The sequence below is a fragment of the Mytilus trossulus genome, chromosome 10 (assembly GCF_036588685.1).
Source record: "Mytilus trossulus isolate FHL-02 chromosome 10, PNRI_Mtr1.1.1.hap1, whole genome shotgun sequence".
Lineage (NCBI taxonomy): Eukaryota > Metazoa > Mollusca > Bivalvia > Mytilida > Mytilidae > Mytilus > Mytilus trossulus.
This window is the reverse complement of record NC_086382.1, coordinates 47,263,651-47,290,758: the sequence shown is the minus strand read 5'-3', so window position 1 is coordinate 47,290,758 and position 27,108 is coordinate 47,263,651. Positions and strand designations below refer to the sequence as shown.

Here is a 27,108-nt window from a genome sequence, read left to right as displayed (position 1 = left end):
TAGTATGAGAACAGAAGTGATGTATGCGGATCCAGTCATTTGAAAGGGGGTATCCAACCCTTCACCCGGTACCGCCACTGATAGTATATATGTCTCTGGTTCCAGTTTTTAGTCTTTAGTCTTTAAAAGTGTCAACTTGACACGATAATCTCTCTGTAATTTCGATCACCCTGGTAAAAAGAAAATCATGTGTCAAACAGTCAAATGCTTTAGACAAATTCTACAAAAGCATATTTTTTTTTGTAAATTGGAAAATGAACATGCTGTTGACTTATTTTTGATACTATCAGTCAGGGAAAACCATGATCAGCAATGGTCACCTTTTCCCACAAAGCTACGATGTTCTTTGATTTGGCGTCCGGAATAATACCATTTAACCGTTAAAGTTTTTTTACTAGAATTGCTCACGAATTTCCGGTCGTCTGAACACACGTGTTTTTGTTGACATGAATTATGATTTGGGTTCGTTCTTAAAGAAACAGTTCATTGTCGAAAGAAGATAATAACGAAAGAAAATGTCAGCTTTGAAGCAAATTCAGCTTCTGTTCGACAAAGATCAGGTAACCAAGTTATGTTTCACAAATGAAAATGCGTGACCAACTGAACAGTTGAAAAAGAAATTGTTATTTGTTTTAATACTATTGCAACCACTTGTTAGATGTGAAAACGTAGTTTTTTTGTCGTTTGTGCTATTTTTGATTATTTATGGGCTTTAGATCTGGTCCTTAAATTGTAAAAAACATCTAAACAGTTGACGTTCAGCTAGCCACCTAGTCCAAATAATTATGACGTCTGGCAAGGCTATTTTAATTTTTTTCTGGGACACCTTCTTACAAGGCGTCCCAGAATTTTTTTTTAAAATATCCTTGCCAGACAAAGCGTCCCAGAAAAAAAATTAAAATAGCCTTGCCAGACGTCATAATTATTTGGACTACTACTTCTAGCCACCTATAAAAAAACAAATTAAAAATTGTGAGAACCTCATTGTTTACATTAGTGTGTATGTCAACATTTTTTAATTGAAATTTAGTCATCATTTTATATGTTCTTTTTTCTATGCATAAGCAAATTTATAACATTTTTGATAGTCTATTTGCCAATTCCTGTAAATTTTTATTGACCCTGTTATTAGAGATCCCTTGTATTTTGGTTGTCCACATGAGGACATTAAATCTTATTTACAATGGAGAGCTAGCAGTGTGATATGTAAGTTAAATTTTCTAATAAGGCCAAAAAAAAATATATGTCTGTTTACTGTTACCCGACCTACCCTGTTTTTGAGCGCCGACCCTAAGTCATTTTATTTCCGTTGTAAATTGAAAAATAAAATGAACTTGTGCCAAAAGTGAAGTAAGTATTGTCAATAATATAAATCCATTGCCTGATACAGTACGGGTAGGGACTTATTTTTATGAATGTCTTAATCCGTCTAGTCGGATATGAATAATCGGACATTTTTATGGTAGGTAGTATGGTCATTAATCAACAAATCCAGGTGTGATTGGCAATATATTTGTCCTTTCATCTTAATCTGTGCTGCTAGAATTACGGTTCACTGATTTCAGAATCAGGTTACCTGTAATTTTATATGAATTTGGTTAAATATACTTACCATGAAATTACATTTATATTATATAGAATATGTTTGCTTTCACAACATGTTCTCATCGCAATTAACTAGGTGATTAAAAATTACATCCATGAGATGTACTCACCTACGTCATAGTTCACCTGTGTAACATACACTAGCTTTAGTTTTAATTTTTGCGTTCAAGAGAACGCATGTTTCTCGTCGGCAAGGATTCTTAACAGTTTACTGTTGAAAATCCTTATGTTTTATAAAAGACATTATTTGTTTTCGGAATATCGGTATACGATTGATTTAATGTAGTCAGAATACAGCACTTCTGCCAAGATTCTGATATGCACGTTTTCGTCATTTTTACAGCTTACGAGTCTGGAAATACGACGACATAGAAAATGACCTTTGTTTAGCCGCCATTTTCAAACATCAAATCGGGTCCGAGGAAAGGCAGAATTTAGCTGTCAAAATCGGACATGTTACGTGAGTACTACGTTTTTAAAAAAGATATATTTTTAAACGGATGTTTATTTCTTTTTTCACGCTCAGCTGACCGGATTTTTCACTGCATTAGAGCAATGCTACGAAACGGGTCGAGTGTAAAATTTGGATAAAGTCGATTGTTTACAATTTGCAGTATGTACACGGGACTGTGTAAACACATCACTATATTAAAATCAGAATAGGTATTTTGACCAGATCTGATTGTTTTTTCATGTGGAAAACGTCTGTATGGGAGCGTATACCACTATTGTCACTTGTTTACAATTTGCAGTCTGTTACGTGTACGCCTGGTACACGAGACTGTGTAAACACATAACTATATTAAAATCAGAATAGGTATTTTGACCAGATCTGATTATTTTAATGTGGATAACGTCAGTATGGGAGCGTATACCACTATTGTGACTAGAACCTTAATTGGTTCAATAAATTTCAATCAGAAAAGGGAATCTGCCCATTTCTGATGGTTTTATTTGGAAACGTTTCATACAGGGAGCGTAGACCAACAGTGATAATGTTTTAACAGTTGATAAATACATCACAATCAGAATAGGGATTTTGCCCACAACTGATGATGTTTATTTGGTTAACCTTCCATTCAAGGAACATAAACCATATTTATTGAAAATAAACGTGCTCAATGGATCACTATAGAATTAAAATAGAATAGGGATTTTGCCCAAGTCTATTTGATTAATGTTGACATGTTTCATACAGGAAACATAGGAACTAGAACAACATGCATGATTTAGAATCTGTAAGTTGCTTTCATTCTAATAAAATACAGATTTGATATCTTACATAAAATTAAATCATAACTATTTATTGATTGCACATTGATATTTATTGAGCATAGAATTGCACGTGAATGATTGTTGCAAATAAAATAAATTAGAATCAGACTAGTGAATTTAAGTACAAGTTTATCTGATTTTTCTAGACATCCTTTCACCCAGGGAAAATTATGTCTACTTTTTATTATATTTTAAAACAACACAAGCATAGCTATAAATATATGGTTGCACATTGTTTTTGTGATGAACCAACAGTTAAGTCAATTAACATATTTGCTCATATTGATAATATATTGAACAAGTGTCGGGAAAAAGTCAAGACAGATATTAAAGACACTAAAATAATACATTGTTATCTAGTACAATACAAATGTGATTGCAGTTTAAGCATACCAATACATACTTCTTTTAAATATGTCCAGTTTAAATCAGGACAGTAATTCTTAGAAGCCTGAAATATTTTTTCCAGAACAGCAAATTGCTGTAAATATTTAATTATTTTACTGATAAATAATTCTCCAATGCTCTAACAGACATGGAGACAGTAAGAATGGAGCACTGTTTTAAATACAGTTGATAGCTTGTGACAACTCTTTTTACTAATATTAAATTTCATGGTCAGTTTACCTATGACAAGAACAACATGAATATTATAAGTATGAACTGCTATAACCAATTGTTTGTTTTTGTGGCAGTAAGGAAACAAAGGCTTTTATATGTTTTTATGTAAACATTAGATTGTCTATTGAATAAAGAGTTTAGGGGATGTCATGATGCATTTCACAAAGACTCATTCAAGGTAATGGCTTATATATTGATTACATAATTCAGAGTGTACATTGCCAATGCATATAATATAATATGTACTAATTCTATTTTGTTTTGAGTACACAAAAAAAGAGGTGATAACATAAGACTTAAGAGAATATCTTATCCTCACTATATGGGAATCACTGTCAAATTATACATATATGTATCTTCCAATCATGAAAGCAAAAGGAGTTTGGATGCTCTTTTAAAGTACAAAATTATGCCTAATAATTTACATCTTAAGTTTTTTAAGCAATGCCAACAGATGGGCAAGTTTCTGCTATAAGGATTCATTCATTGGGTCTGTTTTATTCTTTATGCGAGATTGGTAGAACCAAACAGTTTATGCAATGGCTACACATTGTTTTTCCTAGAGTTAAATATTGATTCAGAATTCTGAAGTATAGAGGACTCAAATATGCTGATTTATAGAAACAAGATTATCATTAATTTAGATCTTGTAAAAAAAATTAGTAAAATATTGGTAAATAAATAAATAAGATTTAAGCATTGTGGATGCCGGATTTATTTAAAATACTAGACATGATCTATGAAATAGAAGAAGTTCTCAAGATTTGAAACTATCTATTATACAGCTCTTTATATAAACCTTTTATTTAGTCAGTCTTTACGTCAGATGCAGAAAAAAAAAAGAAGAGGTTATTTTTGGAGTAACACATGATGTACCAATATAAACATATAATATATATACTTTTCAATTGGTTCTCAAATTTTAGCACCATTGTAGAAGCAGTTAATCTAACAGCAAAATGTAGGAAAAGCAATTTATTCAAAAGACTGATTAATAGTTAGCAAATAGCTTTCAATTGTCTAAGAATAGTACATGGAAGTAAAATATAGTATGATAATTCCATGATTATATCAAATCAAATACGAGACATTTTCTTAATATTATACCTAAATATTAAAATGTCACTGTTTATTTTTGCTCATTATAAGCATAAAGTTACAAAAATCTAGTCTGGTAAAAGTCAAGTTGTGTATTATCTACATGCAGGAAGGTTTTCCGAATGCATGTGATTTTAATTTCGGAATTGATGGTAATTATTCACTTTTCAATTTCCATATTACCAGCCAGAATAATATAAATATATAGCATAGAGTTAGTATCTAATGCAAGAATATGCTACACAAAATTAAAATGTGTTTATTTTAAACAATAACTTTGAATTTTGATTCAATATTGTTTTGAAAGATGTGATTATTTAAATCACATTAATTTTGTTTTTTCCAAATCTGGGGACAAATGCAAAATTCTTCTGAGTGACTAAGTTAACCAAATGGCTGGGTTGAAGTCACAAAATACTACAAAAAGTTGTTTGGTTATACATATTGAATCATATCAGAATGTATAGGATTCAGATGAGGTGAACCAAGACAGAAATAAAATGAGCATTTTTGATAGTGAAACCATTTCTGAAATAACTAAGAACACTTAAAATACTGCAAGGTAGTACAAGTGTTTTTCCATTTTGTCAAACAAGTGTTTTTCTTTAAATACAACTATAGAACTATATTTGACAAGTTACATTTAAATATTTCTGATAGCGAAATAATTTCTGAAATTAATATAAACAATTGTCAAGAGCAACATACAAGAGTTGTTCATTACATGTATGTCAAATTTTTGTTTCTTTAAATTTGGAACTGTGTACATGGCAAGATATTCTAGAAAGTTAACCGTTGTGAAATGTTAATTAGAAATATCAAAACATTTTATTTTAGACAGATTTTTCATAGCTGGAGAAAATCATCTGTTAGCATTCTTTTTGGATTTATAAGGACAACAATCATGGCTTTAATTCAGCTCAACATCCAAATGTTCTGTGGAAGCAGTATATCAATGGAAACATGTATACTGAAACTTTTCCACTGATTTGTCCATTTCTGTATTTTTACACTTGAGTAGTCCAATACAAAACAAAATATTGTTCATGGTTGAAATGATAGACATTGTATTCAAATGTTCTACCACTCATAGAAATTTTATCAGATTTTTAAGATTTAGTCAGTTTAGAGAATTGTCATTATACAATAGTACAAGACTTCTCTTGAAGAAAATATTTTATTCTTAATCTATAAAATATTAAAAGTAGTATATCTAGCAGAGAAGCAAATTCTCAGGGACTATAACTTTAAAAAAGTTTAAAGATTAATCCAGATTTAGCATAATCATGAAACAACTTTGGTTTGAGTCTTTAATAAACTTTGGTTGTATTAAGGACACCTATTTACAAAGTATATTTTTTAATTGATTATAATTCTTTAATTAAGTAGAAAAGAATTTATTTCGAAAGATATGATATTGAACAGGTTATCAAAAGACGACAGCAATCATATATTATCTGTTATTATATTAATATAGACAGAGACATATAAATTGAATTATATGTCTCTGATATAGAGAAAACAATGGAAAGTTAAAGAAAGGTAATAATGTTTCCAAATAAACTTAAGTTTCAAAGTTGAAAGTAAATGAAATTAAGGTTGGATTAGTTCTTGTCGATTTGTACAAGCAACAAGAACAACCTATTCAGAAACAAATGCTTATTTACTGTTGCATCAATATTACAACACATTTAGCTCATAATGAAGGAGCTTTAATATAATTATTTCTATACTGACCTGCAGATTATTTATTCATCAGATATAGAAAGATGGGGTATATATATACATGTGAGTGCCATTGAGACAACTCTACATCAAGTCTATTAATTTTGCATACTTGTATTTATACAATCTGCAAAGTTTGCCATTGATACATATAGTTATGCAGCATAGCTTCATTGTATAAGAAATTCAGTAATTTCGGTTTTTACTAATATCCGTATTTTACAAAATTTAATGGAGTTACTATTTAAAAAAATTTCACATTATTTTTTATATGTTGAAATTGTATGTGTGTGAGAGAATTTATCCTCCACCAAATGAAATACTGCTTGTTAATCAGTAAATATTCTATATAATATAAATGTAATTTCATGGTAAGTATATTTAACCAAATTCATATAAAATGGTAATTTTTGAAATCTCAAGAAGAGATTTTATATGAATTTATAGGGTTAAATATACTTACCACAATCCACCACCACCCCTGGAATAAATTCAGTTTTTTGTTCACTTAATTGAAATTATTCAATTAAAAGACAAATTAAAACTAAAGCTAGTGTATGTTACACAGGTGAACTATGAAAATTAAAACTAAAGCTAGTGTATGTTACACAGGTGAACTATGACGTAGGTGAGTACATCTCATGGATGTAATTTTTAATCACCTAGTTAATTGCGATGAGAACATGTTGTGAAAGCAAACATATTCTATATAATATAAATGTAATTTCATGGTAAGTATATTTAACCCTATAAATTCATATAAAATCTCTTCTTGAGATTTCAAAAATTACCATTTTAACCTCTCAGTCAATAATCAATTTATTGATTACATCGTTTTTGACACAAAATATTTTTACAGGTGAAGTACTGGAAACAACTTTGTTTTAATAAAAATAGCCTATTTTTTTAATTATGGTTTTTATATTTCAACTGCTATTTATTTTCTAATTTGTTCCTCAAAATTATTTTTGTTCTATGTTCTTTGTTGTTTATTTTTTGTTTTTTTGTGTATCTGTTTCTTTTTTATTTGCATAAAATTTCAAACACATATATTTTTACATTTATTCCATTTCTGGAAGCTTACGGTTATTTTTGTTTTACTCGTAAATCCATTAGCAGAATGCTGTCTCCAGGGTTAGTTTGAAGCGGCCACATGCACAATATTTCTATAATATGTATTTAATATTCAGTCTGTGTTGGGTCAGTTCCGAGATAAAAAAAAAAAAAATAATTACAGTGAGCAATACTTGTATATTATTTAGTAGCTTGCTGATTCTTTGTAGTTTTTACTTTTTACTGTAAACAATTGATTGTCCGAAACTTCAAAGTTGGAGATGTATCAATAAAATAGAACGCAAATAATAACACTAGAAGAAGATATTGATTCTTCCCGGACATAAGTTTATTTTGAGATTTCCGTGTTTGTTCATTATGCTAAATTTATATAATTGATCTGCATTTGGGGGTAGGGAGTAAATAGGGTCCGGATCTCGAAATCCCAGGCTTAAAAACACGAAGTCCCAAGGTCCCGAATTTAAATAAATCAAAATCCTGACAGTGCGAAAAAAAGAATTCCCAGATCCCTATAGTGTTAATCCCGAAATCCCGAACTTAAATTAATTGCGTAGTATTAATTTACGCACAATCCATGTAAAAAAGGAAACTTGCATGTTATATATTTAACAGCAATTTGTTAAGAAAAATTTGCCGTGAAAAGATAATTCCATGATACACATATTAGTGATCAACAGCGTGTGCACGTGGTTGAACTTTAACTTGACTCCACTCACAATATTATTGAATGCTAATAAAAGATGATCGATTTTGTCCACTGCACGAGATTTTAAAATGGCGGGAAATGTCGTAACAGTAAACTCAGGTGACCTTACTGAACTACCGTGGGAAAATCCATTCATGATTAAATTTGATGTGGAATGATTGACAGTATTGTGCGTTAGTTTTGAGGCTCTTGATCGATTGACCAGAATAGAAATTTAATTGATTTACATACATGTAAAATCAAAACAAGATTTAGTCTTCTTTAAATATTTTTTGTTTTATTTTTATCAGTCATTTCCCGGATTCCCATTTAAATATTCTACTTTGGAGAACTTCTTTAAACTTCGGAAATAATACAACATCGATTTAAAAATTCTTCTGGACTGCGCGAGCTATAGAATGACTAGAAGTACGACGAAAAAGTAAAGACAGCTGATCATGACTAGTACGATTAGCCTTCAACCCCATTGGGGTATAAATGTGCATTTATTTAATAAACTATATAAGGTTAAATTTTGATTTTCGTGTATCGATTCGTAAAATATATTTATAATAAAAACTGCGGCGATTTTCATAAAAGAGTCGGAGACATGAATATAGAAAGGCAATATCTCGAATGTCAACAATTTTTTGTAAAATAAAAAATAGGAATCGAAATATGATCACGGCGTTATAAATATTGTATTTAAAGAAACCATTTGTTTGACTTTCAAAGAGATTAACGGAAAATATGTCAAAATAGAAAGCACGAGTGATCTGTCTGACCAAAATGTTTTACTTGCGAGAAATGATTGACAGGTGTGAATTGATGTAAAGGCTCCGACGGGGAAAGTTGTATCAAAAGGAAAATAACTTTATTCACAATGCCTATACATATTTTATAAATACGATATGTTGGCCTTATACTTAAAATTGTGTTTCTAATAATAACATATAAAGGAACAGGACGTTTAAAGGGGGAAATAATATAACCATCAATGAAAACTCGTATAATTTACGGGATTGATGTCTCAACAATTTGATTCAAACTTCGATTGAAAACAGTCTTGGTTGTTATTAGGCTTATTATTTTGAATTAGATGAAATATTTACGGTTTACAAATACAAATACAAAATAGTTTATTGACACAAAACTATTATAATAATTGGCAACACAATATATTGTTAAAAATTGTCTTTATTTCATTTTCAAATTATAAAAAAATCCCACATTCATGATTTTTAATTTTAATTTTAATTCTAAGTTTAATTTTTAATTTAAATTCTTATATTTAATTTTAATTTCAATTCTTTCTCCTTGAATACAAGACAATATTTTACATTTATCTATTCTCCATAAATACAAATATATCTGTACAGGTAAAATTCAATTCTAATCAAGCTGGTTCAGATTGATTTACGACCTTCCACTTGGATATTGCACAGCAGGTGTTTATTACTCTGGGACAACTGTCAGACCAGTCTGACATCTAGACGGATTAAGGCTTCCATAAAAATAAGTCCCTACCTGTACTGTACATCCCAATGTTCACAATCGTGAATATGTCAGCTGTTTTATGGAAATTCGTGACTCGTGTGATAAAATAGACACTTTGCCACCATTTTTTCCAACTATTAATAACTAAGGGGAATAATCCAATCATTAGAATTACAGGTGAATTTGGCCAATTATCAACTCGGACCAAGATAAAACGCAACAACATGACTCAAAATCATGACACCAAAAGTAAAATGAAAATATTAAATAAAATGGAAGTATCGAAAAACCTACCTTATTTATTTTAAGTATGTAACCTTAAACAGACATATATATTTTTTTTGGCCTTACATTAATTTGTTGTTAACATAGTTATGCTGAATACTTTTGACATCAGAAATTTTTTTCTATGAAAATTTTGGTAAATTCAATTGAAAATGTTTTGCACTGGCAAAAGCTAAGTTTGTCCAGTGAAGAACCAGTCTACGATTGACAAGGGAACGTAATTTGTTTAAAAAGTGTGTAATCAAATCTGTAATTGGTGAATGGACTATTTGGCTTTTATTTACATGATTTAAAAGAATTATATATACAGAATGTGTTTTCAGCCTTTTATCACCATCACTGGTGATCTGGTGGATACAATCTGTCATAGAGTTGTCACTGGTTCAGTTTGTTTATCCTCAACTCCTGGAAAGGAGTAAGATTGAATGTCATCTTTCTTGCACATGTTGCACAGTATCTTCTACCAAACATACATTTACACCTATACTGTAAATTTCTTTGCTATGATTCTTTATTTTTCAGATGTTAACTGATAATTGACATAGTTGTGTTTGCTAAAATTATTTGGAGACTACAACAGACAACACAACTTGTCTAATGGAAGACTCACACATTTTTATATAACATGTTCTGTTCCTCACTATGTTTTTTAATTCTTTTTCTACCTCAAAATTTCAAACTTAAGGTAAAAAATATCCAACCTTTATTCATTATAAAGAAAAGACTTTTATTTTGAAAATTTATTCAGGAATAATATATCTTTTTGCAGATTTTGTCAGTGCAACAAAAACAAGATTTGATGAACAACTTGACAGAACTATTTATTATACCTAAGTTTACAGAAGATGTTTGTAAAATTTGTCGCTCTGTGATATTGGATATTATTGCTAGAGCTGCAGAATCAGTGAAGAAGGATAATCAGGAAAAATTCTATATTGCATTGAGTAAGGGCATTACAGTTTGTCCTGATTTAAGAAGGTAAATATTCTTAAGTTAGTTTTTTCAATCAACCAACAACACACAGCCAATAGAAATTATTTTTGAAACCTGGTTAAATGTGCTGCAGGAGTTGCTTGTACTACAAAATGTACCTTTTTGCTTGGTGTTCAACAGGCATGGTTTTGAAAAAAATAATGTATCATCAACAGATTTAAAAAAAAAAAGACTCAAGTCAGTGCTAAATTTAAGAGGACTAGTACTACTTTCTAAGGCCACCCTTAAAAATATTTTGGTTCTCAAACCCTATTAAACCCTATGCAAAATTAAAGCAAGTAGGAATAAATATCAGACATATTAGAGACGGCAGCAAATCTTCTCACAAAACAGAAAGAAAAAAAACAAACACATACACAAGAAAGCAATGTCACTGTTGATTGTTCCTTTTATTTAATAAAACATTTATTTCCTTTTTATTTCTTTATTTGGGCAAGGTAATTAACCACACAAATTGTATTATATTATGATCGTGATTATGATAAATATGTCTTCCATAGTTATGCAGCTGATTATCTTCAAAAGAACAGTAAAAGTTTACCTCTGACAGAAACAAAACAGTACAGTTCAAAGGTGGGTAGTCTATAAAAGAACATTTGCTGCAAGTGCTAGACAACATGTGTCAATGCTTTTGTTTTAAACAGTAGATTATGCAAAAATCCATTTATATTTTGTAATTGACTTAACACTAAATCATGGTTACTGATATAATTTTGTCAGGTATTCTTAACCTTATTTTAGGAGGTGAAAAAAATTTCAAACTTGTACAGTAATAAAAATAAGAATAAGTACATGAAGTACGCTTAACAAAAATTATAATCAAAATAGAAGTTTACTAGACAGATAAAGTTTCATACTTTTTAAAATATTTGAATTTCAGGCTGTAGTTGAAATAGCAAAAGCAACATGGCGATTGGTCAAAGAAATAGGGGACAGTTTGAAGAGTTGTATTCAAGTGGACAATGTTTTAAGTTTCCTGTCACAGTATAAGGACAACTTAGAAGCTTCATGGTAAAAAGTGTTTATTTTTCTGATAAAATGAAACAACTGTATAACAAAATGTATCATGAAAAAATCTGTCTAAATAGCTGTTTGCAACTGCAGTGAACAATTACAAATTATTGAAAAGTTTTGCCTATTTTATGCTTTGAGTTTATACAAAAGCAACGAAATTTGTACAAAAATATATATTAATTAAGCCAAGCAGAATCAAAATGAGATGAAGAAAAGAATCGGATACAAGCTGAAACCTAATCACAATTACAGCTCTTTTTATAGTGCAAGCAAGACAAAGGTTTGTTTGGTTTGCTTGCTTTGTTTGTATCAATGTTTGCTCAAGCATTGTAATTAAGATTGATGTATGAAAACAACATTAAAAAAGGCAGATTTAAATTTGTATACATTATAGTTAAATTTGATTGGACATTTTCAAATAATCAAATTTACCTATACACAGATTTAACTCCGCCTACTTTTATTGTTTGCAGATGTCAATCTTAATTATAACGCTTGAGCAAACTTTTAGACATCAAAGCCAGCAAGTGAGTGAAAGTCTTGCTAGCATTATGAAAAAACCTGTAAGTATTTGGAAAAAAGAATTCCATTGTAGATTTAAAAGTTACCAAAAAATGCCTCAAGTTGACATCAGACTTGACTTTGGTTACTTGTATTGAAACAACATGTTAAACCGATTTTGTCTGTGGTACATATAAACATTGTGTGTTTGTAAACAAATTTAAAGTTTAAGAGGAAAATATTGTTGTGATTTATTCTACATTGGTATATAGATATTAATTTTACATCTTATTTTAAAGGTTTACAAAATCATAGCTGTAATATGGTTATTTATATAAATGTACAGGTTTTGTGGAAATGCAGTGGCTCAGATGCTATGTATGTCATCCTCACAGAGAGAGGAATTCCTGTCCAATTTCTTCCCAGATAAATCACTGTTTGCTGACTATCAAATCAGGTTTGTTAATACATTAAGAATTAAGCATCTATAATACTAAAATTACGAGGTCCAATTTGTCAGCCATCATCACGTAAAAACGATGAATCAAAGAATTCAACTGTATATATAACTAATATAGTACAAAAGTGTAGATTAAAAATAACACCACTCTAGGTCCTTTTGTTTTCCACGTAATTAATATGCCAATAATTAAGAAGTTCCGGGTCGAGTCCGATACCGATACCAATAGTATAATCACCTGTTACCGATTACCTTATCTGTACGGTCCGCACCACCAAACGGTGTAGTCATGATTAATATGCTTTATACACGGGTCATAATCACAGGGTTGACACTACTAAGTTGTCAAATTGTTACTTATTGAGGTATCTTAATCAGTTAGAATACTAAAATAAGGCTTGCGCATAGTAATATACTTTAATTCAGTCACGGACCCGCGATATCATGGGTGTGTCCTAGTATAATTTAAAAATCATTGAAAATTATTGATATTAGGCTGACAATGTTAATAAGCAGATATATGTTACTTTTAACATTTTTTTTCAAATGAATTATATTTCTAAGTGTTGTAATTGTAATATAGAAGACATTTTATATATACTGAAAGACTTTAGAAACGCAGCTCTCATTTTGTTCATTTTTTTTTTACTAAATCTTGTTTGAACCCCTTACAACTACTGTTCATGCTTATCATACTTCTTTCTTCTTACAAAAAATCAAAATCTAACTAACCTGTGGTTATTGAACATACCGATTTTCTTAAGTCGCACAAATTTCTTAAAGCGAAATTTTGGACCCATGAAAGGTTGTTTCAGTTTTTTTTTGCTTTGTGAAACAGTTCTTTCAATCCTTAGCCTCACTTAAATCAGTTTAAAAATGTTGCATCTCCGTTTTGCCAAGACTGAGAAATAAAAAACTGAATTAGCTCATAAGAATGCTGCAATCACGAAAACATAATTACCTGCAACCATACACTATGACTTCCGAAACTCTTCTTACTTTCCTTCCGACAACGATACAAGTAGACAAGATTTGATGCTGGCCAGTTAATGAACAGATCAACGTGTACTGAAAATGAAACGTCAACAGAATTTGATTACGCAACATCATTTGCCAGACATGTTTACGGCTGCAACGTCATTTGCCAGACATGTTTACAACCACAACGTCAACTGCTAATCAAATTGCAGTAGTGGTACAAGTGCCATTGAGTACAGATTCATGCCATACATGTTTCCCATCCACTGAATTGCCAAAGAATCCACTGAAGGAAAACCTTTAAAGCCTTCAAGTTCAAACCACATAATTGCCAAAACCAATTAATGGGTTGAACAAATGCAAAATCAGAAGGTGTAAAACAGAACCCAAAACATGTCAGACAGAACTTGTTGACCTGTCTGACAATCATTTTGGCGTTTGTAACAGGCAGTCATTGCTTTTAACGATGACACACTCATTCAAAAATAACACAAAATTAGTCTAGTGCTGCGTTTCCAAAGTCGGTCAGTATAATTAATAATGATGAATAAATTAAACCATATTTAAAACAGAGAGTTACAATATCAACTTTAAGCCAACAAAAATTCCAACTACATGCATGAACTTTTTGTTTGAGATTTTGAATGCTGTATTGATCAATAAGATTTTTATTACCATCCATAGCTTCATAGGAGGTGGGGGATAAGATTTATTATTTCTTATGCAACAAAAATACTGCAATCTGATTGGTTGACTACCCCGGTGTAAATAACAACCCACCCTTGTTCACCCAGGATAAATAAAAGTTTGCCAAAATTTAAAAAAAAAAAATTTGCCAAGAATTTTTTTTTTTTTTTTTCCAAAATAAAGAAAGAAAAAAAATTTTGAAAAAAAATAATAAGAAGAAAATGCCCAAAAAATTACATAAAAATAAAAATGAAAAAATGAAAAAAAAAATATTAGTTTTTTTGTTTTTTCTTGTAAACTCAAAACACTCAAAATTTTTCTGACTTTTGCCACAAATAAAGTAAAAAAGTATTTGACAATGTGCAGCAGCTTGAACATTAAAACAATATTACGCTGGAAATTTTTCATTACCATTTTAACAATTTGCATCCTGGTTTCAAAATGAGTAAAGGAACTGTTCATAAGAAATAAATTCGTTATCTTGGTGTAATCAGGGGTGTACGGAATTTTACACCGTTGTTGAAAATACACCCCGTTGCATCGCCTCAGGGTGTATGAATTTTCAATAACGATGTAAAATTCTGTACACCCCTGATTATACCAAGATAACTAATAGTATCAGGGGAGATAACTGTTAACATGATAATGTATTGTGAACTTTTACTTAATAATTTTTAATACTTGAGTCACTGCGGTTTTATGATAATCATTATTTTAAATTTATACAGAGGAAATTTTAAACTTTTCTTAACTCATTTTTATTTTTTTGAAACTTTTTACTTTTCTTTCATTTTGATTAATTTCAAATTTTTTGATATTTTTATGTGGGTTGTACATTCTTTTATATTATTCTATTTAACCGACAATCAATGTTTTCATTTTACACTCCACTGCTCAGAAATTGTATTTATGTGATTGTATATTTTGCTTTTACCTTGTGTATCTTATTTTTTTGGTTTATTCATGTTAAGCGCTTAGGGTAATTTTTCAAATTATATAATGCGCTATATAAATCGGCGTTTTACGTTTCCGCAAATTGGCATTACTTTTCCGCGAAAAAAAGATGACGTTTCCGGAAAAAAAAGTTTACGTTTCCGCAAATAAATATTTTACTTTTCCGGGAAAAAAGTAACTATTCCGGAAAAAATAAATTATTACTTTTCCGCAAATAATTAAGGAATACCTATTGATCGAAAGCAAAGCTATAATAAAAAATTTAATATGCATTTAGTTAAAAGTCATCATAACATGTAAGTAAAAAAAACATTAAAATGTATGAAAACGTATGTTCAAAATTATCTTCATATGAGTTCATAAGTCAGTTGGTAAATATTTGTAGCCAACACGTCGTGCAAAGTCTATAGCAGCACATTCACCGTTTACAAGTTCTTTTTTTTTGTTCAGGAAGAAGTCCATCTTCTCCTTTTCATACTTCCGAACGAGTGATTTTACAGTTAGACTTCTCATCTTTATGTAAGATGTTGTCTTCAGTTTCAATAGCACATCGACAAAGATAATATGGTATGATGGCTAGCTTGAAACTGCTGGTTTAGGTAGGCACTAAAAGACTCGACACCATTCGTTGTTCTCTTTTCCTCGGGGTCAGGGGTGATGCCCAAATGCTTGGTGAAAATCTCAATTGCCATCCAAATGAAATTCCAATATATTATCGGCAGACCTCATGCATTTATCGTCAGATCATGGAAATATTATATCGCCAATATAACACTACCATGGTCAGATGGAGCATCGGCAATTAATTCAACAAAGCTTTCTTTAACATGTCAGTTGGCAAGTAAGCCAAACCAAAGATTTCTCAATGAAGTGTAACTCATCCTTACCCGAGTCAACTAGTTATATCTAGTAAATTGTAGGTATACTGATATCAGAACATTTGTTTTATTAAAAATAAAAAATAAATAATTTATCATATATGTACATTCAAATCTTTATAATTAACCAGGTAAATTTGCGGAAAAGTAATAAATACAAATTGCGGAAACGTATACTTTAAATTTGCGGAAACGTAGTATTGGGACTTTGAATAATTAGCGGAAATGCAATACGCCCCTATAAATATTGTATAATATAATAATAATAATAATAATATTGGACAATGTCCTGTTGTTTAATGTTTTCTAAATGATCAAGCATTCATAATCAGGTAATCTCCTTAAAGGAATTAATGTATAAAGTATTGTGAGAAAGAGAGTAAGGTACAACACAATTTTATTAGAAACCTATGTTTTTATTAATTGATTTTTCAAAGTAATATGTTGTTTATCATGTTTATATCATATAAACAACATATTTCTTATCACAAAGTTGACAATCCAAGATTAAACTACTGTCTCACCTAAAGTGCAGAATATATGCAGTTAATTATATGAATTAATGTAACTCATCTTCTGTAGGTATGGAAGTATGTGTAGAGACCATATCACTGAGGAATCAGGAACACAGTTAGCTGGTCTCAGTTCTAGAATACAGGAGGTCTTGGCATCATTTACTGAGACAGATTTTCATCACAGTATTGTTATGGTAGCAGGCATCATGCTCCCTAAAGCTGTAGTAGTAGAAGATCTTGTAAGTGATCAACCTCTGTAGATAATTTAACAATTTTTTTAAAGCCTTGAAACTTCAATAAAAGTTGGATGTGGTTTTATCCTTATTCATTCTGTACTAAAGAATTGTTACTGGCTGATATTCAACTACATTTATATATTAAACCCTGTTATACTGCCTCAATTTTAACATAGCTGAATGAGGACATGGCTTTTTGCATGATATGCTGATAGAAAATTGTCTTATTAATCATAAATCAATTCTTGACCAAATTTGAATGTCTTTTTTTTGTATTTTACACAGGAAATGAATCAAACCTTGATTGAAAAATGCATGCTGTTTCACAAATTTATGGCCTTTAAAAAGGGATTATTTTAACCTCATATCAAACTTATGTTGTATAATTTCATTTTGTGGATTAATACTGTGGAATCATTATTATTAGTTGGATACCAATTTTCGTGGATTTTGTTGATACAGTTGAACCATAAAATTGATTTTTCAACAAATAATAAATTTTCTATAGGCTTCTATGCATACATGTATGCAGACTTTGGCAAAACTACAAAATTCAATATTCAAGAACAATTAAGTTTTCCCTGATTCACACAAATTAAAACCAGTTAAAATAAATGAATCCACAGTATGAGATTATGTATAGCATGTGGAAAAATTTAACTTTTTTAAATGCAGTCATTTTGTCAGTTGCAAAATCACATGAAAATCGTAAATCTTATAGATAACAACCTGCTCATTGATACCTGTGGAATCAACTATCAGTCATCTAAGAAGTCTTGCCTTAGCTGTAGCCTCTGGGAATCCTGTACTTCTCCAGGGACCTGTTGGGTGTGGTAAAACCTCGTTAGTAGAACACTTGGCCCAGGTAACAGGTAGACAGAAATCACCAGCACTGATGAAAATACAACTTGGTGATCAGACAGATAGCAAGGTAAGAATAAGATTATTAGAAGTAATGATCAACAGATCACCTGATACAAAGGTACATTGACAGCAACTTCACACAAAAAATTACTTCTTGGTTCCAAAACTACCTTGACAAGTTGAAAAATATTGCATAAATGCTGGGGAAAACCTTGTTAATTGCCATAGTTTGTAAATATTAAATAAATGCTGAGAACAACCATGAATTTGTGATGTTCAATAAGGACCGTTCTAATATAACATATTTGGTACCTATGGGGACACAGCCTGTAGTGGGTATTTTATAATTTCATATTTTCAAAAAATATATCAGAACGCGAAGATTGACTTTGTTCACTTTCACTAGCAGTTTTATTAATGAGCAAGAAAGATATTCATTCAAGTGTACAGTATTTTACAGGCTGATCATTTAGGGAAATATTTTCTGTCTTTAATAGTTGAAATCCTCAATTTATTAATTAAGTTGATTTCTTTTAGCAGTTAAGCATATTTTTGACAAGCCTTATTCACATTTTTCAAACAGGCATTACTGGGCACTTACAGATGTACAGATATACCTGGAGAGTTTCTATGGCAACCAGGTATATTGACCAGGGCTGTGACTGAGGGTCATTGGGTGGTGCTTGAGGATATAGACTCTGCTCCGATGGACGTTGTATCAGTGTTACTACCACTGCTGGAGAGGAATGCTCTATCTTTATTAGGACATGGAGACAGTATTCATACTTCCCCAAACTTTAGACTGTTTGCTACACAAAGGTACTCTAGTTACTTATATCACGTACTGTTACAACATTCATACTTCTCAAAACTTTCGACTGTTTGCTACACAAAGGTACTCTAGTTACTTATATCACGTACTGTTCCAACATTCATACTTCTCAAAACTTTCGACTGTTGGCTACACAAAGGTACTCTAGTTACTTATATCACGTACTGTTACAACATTCATACTTCTCAAAACTTTCGACTGTTTGCTACACAAAGGTACTCTAGTTACTTATATCACGTACTGTTACAACATTCATACTTCTCAAAACTTTCGACTGTTTGCTACACAAAGGTACTCTAGTTACTTATATCACGTACTGTTCCAACATTCATACTTCTCAAAACTTTCGACTGTTGGCTACACAAAGGTACTCTAGTTACTTATATCACGTACTGTTACAACATTCATACTTCTCAAAACTTTCGACTGTTTGCTACACAAAGGTACTCTAGTTACTTATATCATGTACTGTTACAACATTCATACTTCTCAAAACTTTCGACTGTTTGCTACACAAAGGTACTCTAGTTACTTATATCACGTACTGTTCCAACATTCATACTTCTCAAAACTTTCGACTGTTGGCTACACAAAGGTACTCTAGTTACTTATATCACGTACTGTTACAACATTCATACTTCTCCAAACATTAGTCTGTTTGCTACACAAAGGTACCCTAGTTACTTATATCACGAACTGTTACAACATTCATACTTCTCAAAACTTTAGTCTGTTTGCTACACAAAGGTACTTTAGTTACTTATATCATGTACTGTTAATACTGTAGTGAAGTTGAATCATGTACAACTCCTTTTTCTCATTAATTTCTCTCTGAGTTTTAGCTTGAATCAAGTCATATATAATTATAAACATGTACAATAGTAAAAATGTCTGTTATATAGCCTATTTATTGTTTCTTAACTTCAATTTATTTTTCAGACTTCTTGGTTCACACAGTGGATGGCATCGTCAGCATAATAACAGCTCAGTCTTGTTGGAGAAAATGTGGACAAAGATCAGTGTGGAACCACTGTCTAGAGTGGAATTAGAGCAGGTTAGTTTAGAACCACTGTCTAGAGTGGAATTAGAGCAGGTTAGTTTAAAACCACTGTCTAGAGTGGAATTAGAGCAGTTAAGTGTAGAACCACTGTCTAGAGTGGAATTAGAGCAGGTTAGTGTAGAACCACTGTCTAGAGTGGAATTAGAGCAGGTTTGATAATATTTTAAAAACATTATTCCAGAGGATATTAGAAAAATTAATCATCCCTTGTGTTTAAATAAATCTCCATAGTTTGCTAGGGGCCTCAGTGGCAGAGTGGTCTAAATATTTAATACTGCAATCACTAACCAGTCAACACTGAGGTTGTGAGTTCGAACCCAGTTCCTGCAGGTACACTCAAATCCAATCTTAATGGACTAGGATTGTCATTTTTCCTATCGAAGTCAGTGGTTTTCTATAGACACTCTGGCGTCCTCCACCAATAACAACTGGCCACCACGAAACACAGAAAAAAAATCATAGTTTGCTACAACTTGAAGTTTATGTCATCTTCATAGATTTTGTATTAACATGAAAAATACCAAACCATAGACAACTTTTAATTTGTGCAATTATTGAAAAGTTTTGCCTATTTTATGCTTTGAGTTTATACAAAAGCAACGAAACTTGTACAAAAATATATATTAATTAAGCCAAGCAGAATCAAAATGAGATGAAGAAAAGAATCGGATACAAGCTGAAACCTAATCACAATTACAGCTCTTTTTATAGTGCAAGCAAGACCAAGGCTTGTTTGGTTTGCTTGCTTGGTTTGTATCAATGTTTGCTCAAGCATTGTAATTAAGATTGATGTATGAAAACAACATTAAAAAAGGCAGATTTAAATTTGTATACATTATAGTTAAATTTGATTGGACATTTTCTTCATAGATTTTGTATTAACATGAAAAATACCAAACCATAGACAACTTTTAATTTGTGCACTTTCTTGTAAGTTTTTTGTCACAATGCTTGTTACTATATCATAGTAAGAACTAATTATTTGATGAGGTCATTTACCCTGATCGACCCTGGGTCAACTAGTAAATTTGTTCACAAATTAAGATTAGTGTATTAACTGAGAAGGTTAAGAACAAGGTCAAACAATAAACTTATGGTTCAAACTTCAAATGTAAATGGAGAAGAAGAAAAAATTATAATTACATTTTTTAAACCATATATAAATGTTTTTCTGCATCTCTAGGTTAATTTTCTGTCTAATATTTTATACCAGATTTTATTAATGTAAATGAAAATCTGTACCATTTATCTTTAATCTGTTACTACTAATTCATTTCTGATTTACCTACAGGTTATAACAACACAATATGCTGACCTTAAGCCTGTAGTAGATAGACTATTAGACATATACTTCATGTTATCAGCTGGTAAACATGACACGGAAGGGAACCAGGAGGAATCAGTCGGCAAGTTTATGTCACATGATGGCAGACTAATATCTACAAGGTAAACAACAAAACCAACCACAATTTTTACTTTAATGATTATTCGTCTAAAAACAAAATGAATGACATATATGAACAATTTACGCTATATTGATATTATAAATATTTTATTTTAGTGTAACCTGGAATTTAACTTCTTGCTAATATCATATTTAATATAATTTAATTAGTATGAGCTTCGTTTTTAAATATTGATACAGTTTGGTCAGGCACAATTTTATATTTTCAAGATAACATATTAGGATTTCATTTTAGAAAATGAATTTCAATAATTATAGGTTTACTACTGAGTTAGTATTAAGGCTTTTCATTTTTTGACAGGGATTTAATGACTTGGTGTAGAAGAATAGCAGTAGACTTTGACCTTTCCTCTACAGCTACAGCTAACCTAGTCCTCCAGGAAGGCTTGGATTGTTTTGTTTCATGCCTTTCTTCACCACAGAAAAGATTGTTAGTAGCTGAAGCTATTGGTGCCAAACTTAATATCACTAAAGTTAAGGTAATTGATCAATGTGTATATTTGTTATTTGATACTGACATTAGAACTAACCTGAAAATTTAAATCTGCATTAAATAATAATCCTAGTGTATGTTTCAGTTGAGTGACCATCTTGATACTTTCTGTTTGTGTCATTGCCTGATTTACCAATAAACCACCTACTATTAAGTTTATGGCTTAAATGACAGATGTTGTGGTTAATATATTGTTGTGGGTAACAAGTTTTGTAGATTGAGGAAAATCATGTATTTTTTGCTATTTGATTTCCTGGTTTTACCTAGATTTGCATATAATCTTATAGAAAATGACTATTTTGTTGATCATTTGAATTCAAGGTTCAACTTAACTAATGAAATCCAGGAAAACTGTTATATCACAAATAATAATAAATCCACAGTTTTAGTTCCTTCAATGTTAACAACATATTCCTTTAAAATTTAACTTTACTATTAAAATATAAAGATAAACATTTGTTCCGTTTAAAAAGTATTAAATATTGTCTATTAAAAATTTACATATTGAAACTTGTTTTTGCCACTACAACAATTTAAAATACTTGTTATTCTATTACTTTATGTACAACAACACCAGAAAGTAATTTCCACTTTTTGTCATTTGTTAAAGATGAGATCAGTTATATATTTCAAGATCTTAATGTGTATATGCAACATGTGATTTTATATTTCAGGCTGAATATTACTGTTCTAAATATAAACCAGAAGTTAAAATAACTCAAAACAAATACAATGTAGGAAGAGCTGTACTTCAAAAGTCAGATGATTATGTTCTCTCCAGGTTTGTGAAATATTCTTCATTTTCAATGATTATCACAGTACCCAAGTTGTACTGTCAAGGTACCAAATTTGAACCCATTTTACAAAAAATTAAAAACAAAACATCCACTAACAGTCAATTCTTAAAAATGAGCATTCAGAATATGTCATAGGCATCCATTTTTATGCCCCATTTATGGACATTATGTTTTCTGGTCAATGCGTCTGTCCGTTTGTCTGTCCTGCTTCAGGTTAAAGTTTTTGGTCGAGGTAGTTTTTGATGAAGTTGAAATCCAATAAACTTGAAAAAAGTAGGTCTGGTAAGGGCCGATTTTGGCCTCAATTTTCAAGTTCATCGAATAAAACATTTTAGACACTTTTTAAACAGTTAAGTGTCTATTTCAATTTATTCGAATAGCTTGTGTGACAGATTTTAACTGATTTAGTGCAGATGGGGCATCCTTGTACTGGAGACACATTCTTGTTTTCAAAATGTACAGAAAGTGTTAACTTATGACAAATATGAAGAAATAGAACAAAACATTATAAGTTATTGAACCATTGATGCATTTTTTCTAGCGATAACAATCCATTAATGTAACACATTATTTTGATGTATCTTTTTAGGTCTCATTCAACATTTTCCTTTACTCGTCAGTCATCATCCTTGTTGGAAAAGGTAGCAGTCAGTGTGATGAGCAGTGAACCAGTTTTACTTGTTGGAGAGACTGGTACCGGCAAAACCTCTTCAGTCCAGTATCTAGCCCAGCAATTAGGTATGCTTTTATGTTAAATAAAAATATTCATGTACAGTTTCATGTTAATAATAAAAAATATACACTCAATTTAATTGTGATCGAGCTATGATTGAAAGATTGACTGTTAATTCTTGATGCCATGTTTTAGCTCACTTGCAAAAGTGGAAAGCAATTTTGAAAGGTGGAACATATGGAATGCCCAGAAAGAGAAACGGCCATGTTTGGTAGGAAACAATCCAAGTCTAATGTGCCTGCATTGAAATATTCATCACATTTATCTGAGGACTGAGAACCAGTGCCAATTATAATTGAAATTAAATACCTAGCTTCATGTGTACATGCTATATTAAGTGAAGTGTTTTAATCTCTTCCTGTTTATCCTAAAACTTGTAGTAGGGGGGCATGATAAGGGCTGACAGTAATGATAGGTCATAGTTCATCTTGATATATTTCAGGTCACACTCTGAAGGTTGTGAATATGAATCAGCAAAGTGATAGTTCTGATCTACTTGGAGGGTTAGTAATATAGTAACGAAAAATGAAATATTCATAGGGCTTAAGTCTAATGTGGTTTCATTCATTTGGTAGGTACAAATTTTCATGCATGTATAGAAAGTGCTTATTCTCATCATTTAGCTGTGACTTATTAATGATTGACAATGACTATTTTTTAATTAAAAATTAAGAATGGAAACGATAAATAAGTCAAGGAGACTCAGAGGCGGGCTTTAGCTGGCCCCTAAGTAAAAATATGTACTGTCTCAGTGAAAACTATTTGACCACATACACATGTACTTTCTTCCAGATTCAAACCAGTGGACATTAAACATGTAGTGAAACCGTTCCATGAAGATTTTGAAATTTTGTTTTGTGAAACATTTTCTAGAAAAGAGAATGTAAAGTTTATTACACATTTGCAGGTAAGTCCATTATCTCGTAGGTATTTGCAGGTATATGAAAACAACAATTAAAGGGTTCAACAAAATATTATTTTAATGCAGAATTTATCAATAGTAAAATGATGAAATCATGTATTTTTCAATCCTTTTAAAATGGCACCAAGGAAAATGAATAGATAATTTTTTTTTAAAGAAGTAATGATAAGTTTGATAACTTCGTTTGTCTTAAATTTCTTTCACAATATTAATTTTCATGATTCATAATTTTGAAGGTATTGCTGTGTATTTAAATTTTGTAACATATTTGCAGAAAACTTATACATAACTATGTTATTTGTCTTTTTTACAGTACGTCGTTTTCACACACACAAAAAATATCTCCATCTTAATATTGAAATTTGTTATATTTTCAATTTATGTCAGTAACCTGACAGAACCAAGACTTTGGTCTAGACTGATAAAAGAATAAATAAATGTATGATTTATTCAGGATTGTTTTATAAAGAAGAAATGGAATATGTTGTTAACATTGATGGAACACACCATGAAACCAGCTTTTCAAAGAATAGAAGCAGGTATTCAGCTATTAATTCTTGTTTTACTTGTAATATTTTGAATGAAGTAAGGGCATAAATAGGATGTGTATAGGTCCCTTAATCTTAAAATAATAAGATTGAGGCTACTATTTCTAATAGACTGTTTGTTGAGGAGAATATAGATGTAATCAAATTTGAAAATGGGACTGTGACTTCCCTGGAATTTCTTCCAACTGCTTAAATTATAAATATAAATAATGGTAGTGTTATAGTGGAAAAGAATTTAGCTAACTTTTTACTGTTTTCTGTGTGAAATAAATTGTTATTTTAAGATATTTGTTTTTATTGTTTAATAGGAAAGATGTCTTCAGATCGCAGTGAGAAATGGAAAAATATAAAACATCGTTTACAGCAGCTGAAGGTCCAAGTACAACAGACAGAAAATGTTCTAGCCTTTGCATTTATAGAGGTAGTTTTTAATCCAATACATGTATCTCTTCCATATAAACCAGGTTCAATCCACCATTTTCTGCATTGGAAAATGCCTGTACCAAGTCAGGAATATGACAGTTGTTATCCATTTGTTTGATGTGTTTGGACTTTTGATTTTGCCTTTTGATTTTGTACTTTCCTTTTTGAATTTTCCTCAGATCAGTATTTTTGTGTTTTTACCTTTTTCCAATATATAAGTCTAATTATAATTAATTAAACTAGACTTCAGTTGATTCAATTATGAAGATAAAATTAAATGTTTCAATAAATTATTTCATGTACATGTATTAATGTTCACCTAAAATTCACAATTTTCTTACCTTCAAAAATATGAAAAAATTAAGTAACACAGTATTTAAAAAACAAAAAATAGGCTCTTAAAACAAAATTATTTTGAATATGAGCTTTTATTCAGAAAAAAGGCACATATTAGTTTCCCAATAAAATCATTTTGATGAATTATTAAGACATTGAAGAAATTCTAGATAAATGAAGAAATGGATTAAAATTTCTTTTTTGCTTTATTTAACACAAAACTCTTCTAATGAAAATACAATGAAAGGAACTATTTTATTTGTAAAAATGTTGAGGTTATCATATACTTGCTGTTTTAGTTGTCATGATTTAAATATTTACATCAAAACTTGAAAAAATCTTATCTGTCTTATGTTATTAAGGGTACCTTGGTAAAAGCTTTGAGAAATGGTGATTGGGTGTTGTTAGATGAGATAAACTTGGCAGCTGCTGAAACGTTGGAATGTCTGAGTGGTTTACTGGAGAGTCAAGCTGGTTCATTGGTTCTTACAGAGAGAGGGTAAATATTTATATTTTACCTACTGTGGATTCATTATTGTTCGTGGGATACTAATTTTCGTGGTTTTTGTGGGTACAGGTGAAACACAAATTTAGATTTTCAATGAATTATAAATTTTCTATAGTTTTTGTTTGCAGAGATTGGCAAAACCAGGATATCAAATATCCATGAAAATGCAAGTTTTTATCAATCCACAAAAATTGATATCACACGAAAATTAATGAATCTACAGTAAATTGTCGTTTTTTGTCTCAAGTTTGACATAGGGATGCTAATTCAGTGAAGGCGATGGTAAAATTTATTTTTGATACAAAGCTTTATACTTCAAAAGGGCGACAACCTATTTACTTTATAATTATCGTGTTCTGAAGTTTCAATGTGGCCTAATTTAAAAATTTTGTGGGAAAATAATGACTCTTAACATAGCCTCCTACCTTGTAAACTGTTTCATTTTGATTTTAAAATTTCTCTTACTGATAGAATTTAGACAACTTTCATCTTAAAACTGTTGATTTGTTTTAAATTTAGTTATTTAAAAATTACCATTTGAATTAATTTTTTCTTCCCCTTCAGTTAGAAATAAATTTACATTTCAGAGACATGGAGCCTGTTGTAAGACATAAAAATTTCCAACTGTTTGCCTGTATGAATCCTGCAACAGATGTTGGCAAGAAGGACTTACCTATTGGTATTAGGAACAGGTAAGAGCACAATTACAATTTGACTTGAATATTGTTTTATTATCTAAAAATATCAAAATGAGGTTCACTGTAAATTCAGAAATTATTTATTAATGCAAAAAATGTGACAGTTGGCATGAAAATACGAATTTTTTTTGTGTTATTAAAATTTGCTGTTGTACAAAATGTAAAAATTATTATAAAATAAGGAATGTATCTCCCTCGTGCAAAGCTCTGATTCCTTTCACGGATTTGGCTATACTTTTTGGACCCTTTGGATTATAGCTCTTCATCTTTTATATAAGCTTTGGATTCCAAATATTTTGGCCACAAGCATCACTGAAGAGACATGTATTGTCGAAATGCGCATCTGGT

At 30.5% G+C, this 27,108-nt stretch overlaps 1 protein-coding gene across 1 annotated transcript in view; it reads left to right on the top strand.

Moving 5' to 3' along the window:
* The first annotated feature begins 417 nt into the window (after positions 1-417).
* The window catches only part of LOC134687953 (midasin-like), a 67,760-nt gene continuing 41,069 nt past the window's right edge, over positions 418-27,108 (top strand). Inside the window, exons 1-15 of the mRNA XM_063548415.1 lie at positions 418-560; positions 10,635-10,843; positions 11,359-11,431; positions 11,739-11,869; positions 12,720-12,830; positions 16,913-17,084; positions 17,803-18,012; positions 18,529-18,764; positions 19,717-19,831; positions 21,129-21,283; positions 24,118-24,232; positions 24,702-24,786; positions 25,104-25,216; positions 25,917-26,053; positions 26,650-26,754. Of these exons, the coding sequence (XP_063404485.1) occupies positions 516-560; positions 10,635-10,843; positions 11,359-11,431; positions 11,739-11,869; positions 12,720-12,830; positions 16,913-17,084; positions 17,803-18,012; positions 18,529-18,764; positions 19,717-19,831; positions 21,129-21,283; positions 24,118-24,232; positions 24,702-24,786; positions 25,104-25,216; positions 25,917-26,053; positions 26,650-26,754 (2,012 nt within the window). The 5' untranslated portion in view covers positions 418-515. The remainder of the gene's footprint in view (positions 561-10,634; positions 10,844-11,358; positions 11,432-11,738; positions 11,870-12,719; positions 12,831-16,912; positions 17,085-17,802; positions 18,013-18,528; positions 18,765-19,716; positions 19,832-21,128; positions 21,284-24,117; positions 24,233-24,701; positions 24,787-25,103; positions 25,217-25,916; positions 26,054-26,649; positions 26,755-27,108) is intronic.